The sequence below is a fragment of the Jaculus jaculus genome, chromosome 20 (genome assembly GCF_020740685.1).
Source record: "Jaculus jaculus isolate mJacJac1 chromosome 20, mJacJac1.mat.Y.cur, whole genome shotgun sequence".
NCBI lineage: Eukaryota > Metazoa > Chordata > Mammalia > Rodentia > Dipodidae > Jaculus > Jaculus jaculus.
The window spans coordinates 28604301-28616388 of NC_059121.1; the positions used below are offsets into that span (position 1 = coordinate 28604301).

General features: G+C 63.9%; 1 protein-coding gene across 1 annotated transcript; it reads left to right on the top strand.

The window, feature by feature from the left end:
• The first annotated feature begins 532 nt into the window (after positions 1-532).
• Positions 533-11351, top strand: Plcxd1 (phosphatidylinositol specific phospholipase C X domain containing 1). The gene is made up of 7 exons (XM_045138919.1): positions 533-638; positions 821-957; positions 7280-7408; positions 8808-8963; positions 10449-10632; positions 10895-11153; positions 11255-11351. Exons 1-7 carry the CDS (start codon positions 533-535, stop codon positions 11349-11351), a joined length of 1068 nt encoding a protein of 355 aa, XP_044994854.1.
• The last annotated feature ends 737 nt before the right edge of the window (positions 11352-12088 follow it).

Genomic DNA, 12088 nt, shown 5'->3' on the forward strand with positions numbered 1-12088 from the left:
ATGCGGGGTCAGGAAGTGGTGGACACAGAGGATGGGAAGCGATGGACACAGAGGACGGGAAGTGGTGGGCACAGAGGACGGGAAGTGGTGGGCACAGAGGACGGGATGTGGTGGCCCTGTGGGGACAGGAAGTAGTGGCCCTGTGGGACAGGACATGCTGGCCCTGTGGGGACAGGAAGTGTTGGATGTTCAGGGACAGGAAGTCATGGACACGGAACAGGAAGTGGTGGACACAGAAAAGGGAAGTGGTGGACGACGGGCAGGGACAGGAAGTGGATACAGGAAAGGAATTGGTGGACGGGCAAGGAGAGGACATGGTGGCCGTATGGGGACAGGAAGTGGTGGATGTTCGGGGACAGGAAGTCACGGACACGGGACAGGAAGTGGTGGACACAGAGGAAGTTGGTGGGCGATCGAGGACAGGAAGAGGTGACCCTGTGGGGACAGGAAGTGTCGGCTGTGCAGGGACGGACAACCTGCCGCTCTGTCCTCATCCCTCACGTGCCCCCCACCCCACCCAACGCAGGCCGCCATGACAGTGCCCGGGAGCTCCCGGCGCAGCAGCGTCCACGAGGACTGGATGTCGTCGCTGCCCCCGCCGCTGTGGGACGTCCCCCTGCACCACCTGTCCATCCCCGGTCAGTGCCGACCCCGAGCCCGCCGCGTGGACGGCGCGCCGCGTGCCGGGACGTCGCCGCTGCCCGGGGGGCGGATCCCCGAGGACCCGGGTTCAAATCCCGGGAAGTGGGGGGTGGACCCTGGGGTCGCCACGGGCGACGCGTGACCCCCGCCCCCCAGCCGACGGCCATCTTTCCCGCAGGAAGTCACGACAGCATGACGTACTGCCCCGACAGGAAGTCGCCCCTGCCCCCCGCGCAGCCGCGGCTGCTGCACCTGCTGGGGCGGGTGGCCCCGTGCATCGCGCGCCCCGTGGCGCTCAACTGGGCCGTCACGCAGGTCAGTGGACGGGGGGAGGGGGACACACGGGCCCTGGCGTCCACGGCGGTGCCGGGGCGGGTGTGACGCACGTCCGTCCACCCGGTGTCCACTGTGACGTCAAAATGTCATGCGGTGACACGCGCCCCACCCCCAGTGTCCACTGTGGTACTATCATGCCACATGGTGACGCACGTCCCCCATCGTCCACGGTCACACCGTGGATCGCGTCCCCCTGGCGTCCACTGCCGTGTTGTGATGTCGTGCGTGACCCACGTCCACCCAGTGTCCACTGTGGGGCCGTGACGTCACAAGCTGACACACGTCCACTGCAGCAGCATTTTGTCATGTGACGTGTGTCCACCCGGTGTCCACTGTGACGTCCTGCGGCTGACACCTGTCCCCTCACGTCCGCTGTGGCACTGCGGTGACACGCGCTCCCTGGTGTCCACTGTGGTATTTTAGTGTCCTGTGGTGACAGATGTCCACTGGGACGTCACCGTGAGACTTGCCCCCACTGTCCACTGGGGCGTTGTGACGTCACACACCCTCCCGACGTCCACTGAGGTGTTGTGATGTCATGCGGTGACACGTGTCCACCAGCGTCCACTGCGGCGTCGTGATGTCATGTGGTGACATAGGTGCCCCAGTGTCCAGTGTGGCATCGCGAGTCATGCCCCCACTGTCCACTGCAGTGCCTTTATGTGGCGTCATACGGTGACACACGACCCCGACGTCCACGGCGGTGCCGGGGCGGGTGTGACGCACGTCCGTCCACCCGGTGTCCGCTGTGACGACAAAATGTCATGCGGTGACACGCGCCCCACCCCCAGTGTCCACTGTGGTACTATCATGCCACATGGTGACGCACGTCCCCCATCGTCCACGGTCACACCGTGGATCGCGTCCCCCTGGCGTCCACTGCCGTGTTGTGATGTCGTGTGTGACCCACGTCCACCCAGTGTCCACTGTGGGGCCGTGACGTCACAAGGTGACACACGCCCACTGCAGCAGCATTTTGTCATGTGACGTGTGTCCACCCGGTGTCCACTGTGACGTCGTGCGGTTGACACCTGTCCCCTCACGTCCGCTGTGGCACTGCGGTGACACGCGCTCCCTGGTGTCCACTGTAGTATTTTAAAGTCCCCCAGCAGCCACCGTGGCGTAGTGACCTCATACGGTGACCCACGTCCACCCAGTGTCCACTGTGACCTCACGATGTCATGCAGTGACTCACATCCACCGGCGTCCACTGCGCCTCTGTCCACTGTAGCGTCGTGATGTCACGGGGTGACGCGTCCCCGAGTCCATCAGTGCGTCACGGTCGCGCGGTGACCCACGTCCACCAGTGTCCACTGCAGTATCGTCATGTATGTGACACGTCCACCAGATTCCACTGCACTGTCACCGTGACCCACGTCCCCCTCTGTCCACTGCAGTGTCAAGTGGTGACATATGTGCCCCGGTGTCCACTGTGAGGCCACAATGCCATGCAGTGACCCACGCCCACCCCGTGTCCACTGTGGCGATGCCACGTGGTGACCCACGTCCACCAGTGTCCACTGTGACCTCACAATGTCATGCAGTGACATCCACCGGCGTCCACTGCGCCTCTGTCCACTGTGGCGTCGTGATGTCACGGGGTGACGCGTCCCCGAGTCCATCAGTGCGTCACGGTCGCGCGGTGACGCACGTCCACCAGTGTCCACCGCAGTGTCGTCATGTATGTGACATGTCCACCAGATTCCACTGCACTGTCACCGTGACCCACGTCCCCCTCTGTCCACCGCACTGTCACGAGGTGACATATGTGCCCTGGTGTCCACTGTGAGGCCACGATGCCATGCGGTGACCCACGCCCACCCTGTGTCCACTGTCACCAATGTCCACTGTGACACCGCAGTCACGCGGCCTCACTGTCCACTGCCGTGTTGCGCGGGTGACACACATACCGTGGTGTCCACTGCGGTGTCATGGTGCTGTGTGTGACACACGTACTCCGGCGTCCACCGTGGCATCGTGGTGACGCACACCACCACCGTCCACTGCGGCATTGCGACATCGTGGGGTGACGAACGTGCTCCAGTGTCCACTGCGAGTGTTCCGTCGTGTCGACACACGTCCTCCGGCGTCCACTGCGGCATCGCGACGTCGTGGGGTGACATTCGTGCTCCAGTGTCCACTGTGCGTGTTCCACTGTGTGGACACACGTCCTCCGGCGTCCACTGCGGCATCGCGACGTCGTGGGGTGACATTCGTGCCCCAGTGTCCACTGCGGGTGTTCCGTCGTGTCGACACACGTCCTGCGGCGTCCACTGCGGCGTCGCGACGTCGTGGGGTGACATTCGTGCTCCAGTGTCCACTGCGAGTGTTCCGTTGTGTTGACACACGTCCACTGCGGCGTCGCGACGTCACGGGGTGACATTCGTGCTCCAGTGTCCACTGCGAGTGTTCCGTCATGTCGACACACGTCCTCCGGCGTCCACTGCGGCATCGCGACGTCGTGGGGTGACATTCGTGCTCCAGTGTCCACTGCGAGTGTTCCGTTGTGTTGACACACGTCCGCTGCGGCGTCGCGACGTCACGGGGTGACATTCGTGCTCCAGTGTCCACTGCGAGTGTTCCGTCATGTCGACACACGTCCTCCGGCGTCCACTGCGGCGTCGCGACGTCGTGGGGTGACATTCGTGCTCCAGTGTCCACTGCGAGTGTTCCGTCGTGTCGACACACGTCCTCCGGCGTCCACTGCGGCGTCGCGCTGTCGTGGGGTGACATTCGTGCTCCAGTGTCCACTGCGAGTGTTCCGTCGTGTCGACACACGTCCTCCGGCGTCCACTGCGGCGTCACAAGGTCGTGGGGTGACATTTGTGCCCCAGTGTCCACTGCGAGTGTTCCGTCGTGTCGACACACGTCCTCCGGCGTCCACTGCGGCGTCGCGACGTCGTGGGGTGACATTCGTGCTCCAGTGTCCACTGCGAGTGTTCCGTCGTGTCGACACACGTCCTCCGGCGTCCACTGCGGCGTCGCGACGTCGTGGGGTGACATTCGTGCTCCAGTGTCCACTGCGAGTGTCCATCGTGTCGACACACGTCCTCCGGCGTCCACTGCGGCATCGCGCTGTCGTGGGGTGACATTCGTGCCCCAGTGTCCACTGCGAGTGTTCCGTCGTGTCGACACACGTCCTCCGGCGTCCACTGCGGCATCGCGACGTCGTGGGGTGACATTCGTGCCCCAGTGTCCACTGCGAGTGTTCCGTCGTGTCGACACACGTCCTCCGGCGTCCACTGCGGCGTCGCGACGTCGTGGGGTGACATTCGTGCTCCAGTGTCCACTGCGAGTGTCCCGTCGTGTGGACACACGTCCTCCGGCGTCCACTGCGGCGTCGCGACGTCGTGGGGTGACATTCGTGCTCCAGTGTCCACTGCGAGTGTTCCGTCGTGTCGACCCACGTCCTCCGGCGTCCACTGCGGCATCGCGACGTCGTGGGGTGACATTCGTGCTGCAGTGTCCACTGCGAGTGTCCCGTCGTGTCGACACACGTCCTCCGGCGTCCACTGTGGCGTCGCGCTGTCGTGGGGTGACGAACGTGCTCCAGTGTCCACTGTGCGTGTTCCGTCGTGTCGACTCACGTCCTCCGGCGTCCACTGCGGCGTCGCGATGTCGTGGGGTGACATTCGTGCTCCAGTGTCCACTGCGAGTGTTCCGTCGTGTCGACCCACGTCCTCCGGCGTCCACTGTGGCGTAGCGACGTCGTGGGGTGACATTCGTGCTCCAGTGTCCACTGCGAGTGTTCCGTCGTGTCGACACACGTCCTCCGGCGTCCACTGTGGCGTCACGACGTCGTGGGGTGACATTCGTGCTCCAGTGTCCACTGCGAGTGTTCCGTCGTGTCGACACACGTCCTCCGGCGTCCACTGCGGCGTCGCGACGTCGTGGGGAGACATTCGTGCTCCAGTGTCCACTGCGAGTGTCCATCGTGTCGACACACGTCCTCCGGCGTCCACTGCGGCATCGCGCTGTCGTGGGGTGACATTCGTGCTCCAGTGTCCACTGCGAGTGTTCCGTCGTGTCGACACATGTCCTCCGGCGTCCACTGCGGCATCGCGACGTCGTGGGGTGACATTCGTGCCCCAGTGTCCACTGCGAGTGTTCCGTCGTGTCGACACACGTCCTCCGGCGTCCACTGCGGCGTCGCGACGTCGTGGGGTGACATTCGTGCTCCAGTGTCCACTGCGAGTGTCCCGTCGTGTGGACACACGTCCTCCGGCGTCCACTGCGGCGTCGCGACGTCGTGGGGTGACATTCGTGCTCCAGTGTCCACTGCGAGTGTTCCATCGTGTCGACACACGTCCTCCGGCGTCCACTGCGGCTTCGCGCTGTCGTGGGGTGACGAACGTGCTCCAGTGTCCACTGCGATTGTTCCGTCGTGTCGACACACGTCCCCCGGTGTCCACTGCGGCGTCGCGACGTCGTGGGGTGACATTCGTGCTCCAGTGTCCACTGCGAGTGTCCCGTCGTGTCGACACACGTCCTCCGGCGTCCACTGCGGCGTCACGACGTCGTGGGGTGACATTCGTGCTCCAGTGTCCACTGCGAGTGTTCCGTCGTGTCGACCCACGTCCTCCGGCGTCCACTGTGGTGTTGTGACGTCGTGGGGTGACATTCGTGCTCCAGTGTCCACTGCGAGTGTCCCGTCGTGTCGACACACGTCCTCCGGCGTCCACTGCGGCATCGCGACGTCGTGGGGTGACATTCGTGCCCCAGGGTCCACTGCGAGTGTTCCGTCGTGTCGACACACGTCCTCCGGCGTCCACTGCGGCGTCGCGACGTCGTGGGGTGACATTCGTGCTCCAGTGTCCACTGCGAGTGTTCCGTCGTGTCGACCCACGTCCTCCAGCGTCCACTGCGGCATCGCGACGTCGTGGGGTGACATTCGTGCTCCAGTGTCCACTGCGAGTGTTCCGTCGTGTCGACACACGTCCTCCGGCGTCCACTGCGGCGTCGCGACGTCGTGGGGTGACATTCGTGCTCCAGTGTCCACTGCGAGTGTTCCATCGTGTCGACACACGTCCTCCGGCGTCCACTGCGGCATCGCGACGTCGTGGGGTGACGAACGTGCTCCAGTGTCCACTGCGAGTGTTCCGTCGTGTCGACCCACGTCCTCCGGCGTCCACTGCGGCGTCGCGACGTCGTGGGGTGACATTCGTGCCCCAGTGTCCACTGCGAGTGTCCCGTCGTGTCGACCCACGTCCTCCGGCGTCCACTGCGGCATCACGACGTCGTGGGGTGACGAACGTGCTCCAGTGTCCACTGCGAGTGTCCCGTCGTGTCGACCCACGTCCTCCGGCGTCCACTGCGGCATCGCGACGTCGTGGGGTGACATTCGTGCTCCAGTGTCCACTGCGAGTGTCCATCGTGTCGACACACGTCCTCCGGCGTCCACTGCGGCGTCGCGACGTCGTGGGGTGACATTCGTGCTCCAGTGTCCACTGCGAGTGTCCCGTCGTGTCGACCCACGTCCTCCGGCGTCCACTGCGGCGTCGCGACGTCGTGGGGTGACATTCGTGCTCCAGTGTCCACTGCGAGTGTCCCGTTGTGTCGACCCACGTCCTCCGGCATCCACTGCGGCGTCGCGACGTCGTGGGGTGACATTCGTGCTCCAGTGTCCACTGCGAGTGTCCCATCGTGTCGACACACGTCTTCCACCGTCCACTGCGGCATCGCGACGTCGTGGGGTGACATTCGTGCTCCAGTGTCCACTGCGAGTGTCCCTCGTGTCGACACACGTCCTCCGGCGTCCACTGCGGCATCGCGCTGTCGTGGGGTGACGAACGTGCTCCAGTGTCCACTGCGAGTGTTCCGTCGTGTCGACACACGTCCTCCCATCGTCCACTGCAGCGTCGCGACGTCGTGGGGTGACGAACGTGCTCCAGTGTCCACTGCGAGTGTTCCGTCGTGTCGACACACGTCCTCCGGCGTCCACTGCGGCATCGCAACGTCGTGGGGTGACATTCGTGCTCCAGTGTCCACTGCGAGTGTTCCGTCGTGTCGACACACGTCCTCCGGCGTCCACTGCGTCGTCGCGACGTCGTGGGGTGACATTCGTGCTCCAGTGTCCACTGCGAGTGTTCCGTCGTGTGGACACACGTCCCCTGGCGTCCACTGCGGTGTCACGTACCCCGGCGTCCTCAGCCCTGCCCGGGCACCATGCGGTCACACACGTCCCTTGCGGTCCGCTGCGGCGTCACGTCCAGTGGTCACGCGCGTCCCCCCGGGGTCCCCGGTGGCCTCACGTCGTGCGGTGACCACGAGGGTGACCGCCGCACGCTCCCGTGTCCCCCAGGAGGCGGACGTGTCGGAGCAGCTGTCCTGCGGCGTGCGCTGCCTGGACCTGCGCGTGGCCCACGCGCCTGGGGACGGACCCGCGACCCTGCGCTTCGCCCACGCCCTCTACAGCACCGCGCTCGTCGAGGTGACCGGGGGGACGCGGGGTGGACGCGCAGAGGCGGCCGCCGCGACGGGGGAGGGGCGGGGCTTCCGGTCCTCCCCAGGAAGGGGGACTTCCTGTTCTATCGGGGAAGTGGGGCTTCCTGTCCTCTCAAGATGGGGGACTTCCTGTTCTATCGAGGAAGTGGGGCTTCCTGTCCTCTACAGGAAAGGAGGGACTTCCTGCCCTCTGCAGGAAGAGGGACTGCCTGTTCTCTCCAGGAAAGGAGGGACTTCCTGTTCTATCGAGGAAGTAGTACTTCCTGTCCTCTCCAGGAAGGGGACTTCCTATTTTCTCAAGTTAGGGGGACTTCCTGTTCTATCGAGGAAGTGGGACTTACTTCCTGTCCTCTCCAGGAATGGAGTAACTTCCTGCCCTCTGCAGGAAGGGGGACCTCCTGTCCTCTCCAGGAAAGGGGGACTTCCTGTTCTATCGAGGAAGTGGGACTTCCGTCTTCTGCAGGAAGAGGGGACATCCTGTCACCTCCAGGAAAGGGGGACTTTCTGTTCTTTCCAGGAAAGAGCAAATTCCTTTCATCTCCAGGAAGGGGACTTCCTGTCCTCTCCAGGAAAGGGGGACTTCCTGTTCTCTCCAGGAAAGGGGGACCTTCTGTTCCATCAATGAAGTGGGACTTCCTGTTCTCTCCAGGAAAGGGGGACTTCCTGTCCTCTCCCGGAAGGGGACTTCCTATTTTCTCAAGGTAGGGGGACTTACTGTTCTATTGATGAAGTGGGACTTCCTGTCCTCTCCAGGAAGAGGGACATCCTGTCATCTCCGGGAAAGGGGGATTTTCTGTTCTTTCCAGGAAAGGGCAATTTTCTTTCATCTCCAGGAAAGGAGGAACTTCCTGTTCGCTGCAGGAAGGGGGACTTCCTGTCCTCTCCAGGAACAGGGTCTTCCTCTTCTCTGAAGGAAAGGACAGACTTCCTATTCTCTCCAGAGAGGGGGACTTTCTGTTCTATCAATGAAGGGGGACTTCCTGTCCTCTCCAGGAAATGAGGGACTGCCTGTTCTTTCCAGGAAGGGGACTTCCTATTCTCTCAAGGTAGGGGACTTCCTGTTCAATCGAGGAAGTGGGACTTCCTGTTCTCTCCCGGAAAGGGGGACTTCCTGTTCTCTCCCGGAAAGGGGGACTTCCTGTTCTCTCAAGGTGGAGGACTTCCTATTCTCTCAAGGTAGAGGGATTTCCTTTCCTCTGGAGGCAGGACTTTCTGGTCTATCGTGAAGGCGGGACTTCCTGTTCATCCCAGGAAGGGTCTTCCTGCACTTGAGAAGGCGGGACTTCCTGTCCTCCCCAGGAAGGGGCACTTCCTGCTCTCCAAAGGAGGCGGGACTTCCTGTTCTGGGGAGGTCGCCAGCCCCTGACCCCACCGTCCCCCCGCAGGACGCGCTGACGGAGGTGGCGGAGTGGCTGGAGCGGCACCCGCGGGAGGCGGCCGTGGTCGCCATGCGGGGCTTCGAGGGCCTCACGCCCGCCCTGCACGAACGCCTGGCGGCCTGCGTGCGCAACATCTTCGGGGACGCGCTCTGCCCGCGCGGGGTGAGGAACGGGGAACCCCGCCCCCACGGTGACCGGAAGTGACCTCGGCGGGACCCGGAGCGGTGGGCGGGGCCTGTGGGGGGCTGGAAGTGACGTCAGCAGGGACCGGAAGTTAGGCCTCCGTGCAGGGAGTCCAGGGACCCATACACCAACAGGAAGTGATGTCATCAGAAACCGGAAGTGGAGGGCGGAACCTCTGGTGGGCTCGTGGAGGTGGAGGAATGAGGCCTTGAGCACAGGTCGGTAGGCGGGGCCCCCACAGTGGCAGGAAGTGACATCACAGGGGCCCGAAGTGATGGGAGGAGCCTGAGGGGAGAGAAGGGTGGTGACAGGAAGTGATGTCATCAGAAACCGGAAGTGGAGGGCAGAACCTCTGGTGGGCTCGTGGAGGTGGAGGAATGAGGCCTTGAGCACAGGTCGGTAGTCGGGGCCCACACAGCGGCAGGAAGTGACATCACAGGGGCCGGAAGTGGTGGGAGGAGCCTGAGGGGAGAGAAGGGTGGTGGCAGGAAGTGATGTCATCAGAAACCGGAAGTGGAGGGCGGAACCTCTGGTGGGTTCATGGAGGTGGAGGAATGAGGCCTTGAGCACAGGTCGGTAGTCGGGGCCCACACAGCGGCAGGAAGTGACATCACAGGGGCCGGAAGTGGTGGGAGGAGCCTGAGAGAGAAGGGTGGTGGCAGGAAGTGACATCAGAAACCGGAAGTGGGGAGGACCGTCTGAAGGGCTCATGGAGGTGGAGGAATGAGGCCTTGAGCACAGGTCGGTAGTCGGGGCCCACACAGCGGCAGGAAGTGACATCACAGGGGCCGGAAGTGGTGGGCGGAGCCTGAGTGAGGCCGAGGAGATAGAAGGGTGGTGACAGGAAGTGACGTCATAGGAAGCCGGAAGTGGAGGGGGGAATGTCTGGTGGGCTCTTGGAGGTGGAGGAACGAGGCCTTGAGCACAGGACAGTAGGCGGGGCCCACAGAGAGGCAGGAAGTGACGTCACAGGGGCCGGAAGAGGTGGGAGGAGCCGGAGGCGGGAGGTTGGTTACAGGAAGTGACATCAGGCAGAACCGGAAGTAGGTCCTCTGTGCAGGTTGTCCGTGATCCAGGGACACCACGCGGTGCCCGTACAGAGACAGGAAGTGACGTCATCGGGAACCGGAAGTGGGAGGAGGCGCCTCTCTAGTGGGCCCCTGGAGGTGGAGGATTGAGGCCCTGAACCCAGCCCAGCAGGCGGGGGTCCACAGTACCACAGGAAGTGACGTCAGCGTGGGCCGGAAGTGGAAGGAGGGGGCTTCCCGGGGCGTGTGCAGAGCCTCCATTGGGGCGGGGCCATGTGCCAGGGACCGTGGGCAGGGCCCATAAAGGAACCGGAAGTGTGGAGGCTTCCCCCAGCCCCCACCACCACCATGGCACCAAAATGGATTCCTTAAAGGTGCAGGCACAGGCTCTCGGCCCGAGCGGTCACACCGCGCGCCCTTCACCCCCCCCCCGCAGGCCGTCCCGACGCTGCGCGAGCTGTGGGCGCGCGGGCAGCAGGTGCTGGTGTCCTACGAGGACGAGGCGACGCTGCGGCGACACCCCGAGCTGTGGCCCGGCATCCCCCGCTGGCACGGCGACGAGCTCCGCCCGCGGGACCTCGTGCGCTATCTGGACGCCATGACACGCTGCGGGAGGCCAGGTACCCACACGGGCAGGGGACGGACGGCAAGGGTTTAGGGACAAAAAGGTGCCAGGGCACAGAGAGAGAGAGAACTAGGGTACAAAGTTGTGCCAAGGTACGGTAACACGCTATGGACAAAAAGGTGTCTGGCAACCCCCCCCATAGGAATACGGGTAGCCGTTAGGGACAAGTGGTTGCCATGGTACCGGAAGTCCTCACCGGACAAAACCACCGTGTCCCCTTCCCCCCCCGGGGGCGCGGCCGCCATGTTGCCCCGCAGGCGGCCTGTTCGTGGCGGGCACCAACCTGACGGCGGGCCCGCGCCACGCCCTGTCGCGCCCGTGGGCGTCCCTGCGCGCCGCGACGGAGGCCGGGCGCCCCGCGCTGACCACCTGGGTGCGCGAGCAGCGCCCGGGCCCGCACCCCGCCTGCACCAACGTCATCGCCGCCGACTTCGTGGGCGCCGGCGACGCCCTCGTCGGCGACATCATCGCGCTCAACCGCAAGCTGCTGCCGTCGCCGCCGACGCCATCGCCCGGGTGCTGACCGCCGGACGCCCGTCCGCCGCCGCGGGTGACGGAGGTACGGACGCCCTCCCCCCCCGAACGGTCCCACGTGTCTCCGGGAATTTCACCTCCAGGTTCCGGAACGTTCTGCCGGGCCCAGAAGCCTTCCCGGGTCTGAAGGGATTTCCCCTGCGGGTTCTGGAATGTTCCACGGGGCCCCCGGAACGGTAGCAGGGCTCCAGAACGTTCCGCTCGGTTCGTGAACACGAGTCCAGGTCCCGTTTCCAGAACGTCTCGCAGGTCCTAGCACGGGTCACCTCCGGGACCTAGAACGTTCCCCTTCGTTCCGGAACCTTCTTCCGGGCTCCAGAGGAAAAATGTCTGCACCGCGGCGTGCTAGAAAGGTTACCTTCATCCCAGAACACAAATCCGGTTTCCAGACAGCGAGAAAAAAAAAAAAGAAACTTTTGCATACGTGTCAGGTTTCGTGGCTTCCGGAACGTTCCGGTCCGGGTCCGAGAAAAATTTCCCCCTGGGTCCAAGAATATGGGTTTGGGAACGTTACGCCCAGTCTGGAAAACAAACCAGAAGCCTCGGCTGATTTCTGGAAATCCCCACCAGGTTTCGGCACGGCTCACCCTGGCTTCCGGCACGTCCCCGGCGGGTTCCGGAACATTCCGCGGGCTCTTGAGGAACACTCTGCTCTTTCTGCCGGATCTCCCGTGGGATCTCGGGACCCTGCGTTCTAGAACGCTCCCCGCAGGCACCGGGAGATGCCACGCCGCGGTTCCGGAACATTCCGCCGGGTCCCAGGACAACCATTCCAACACCCCTGCTACCCCCCCCACACACGCACACAGTCTACTCAGTTCTGGAACATCCCTCCAGGTTCTAGAATGTTCCAGAAGGTTCCAGGACATCCTCCACCTCGCGTCCAGAAATAGCCCACCGGGGTCTAGAACGTCCCC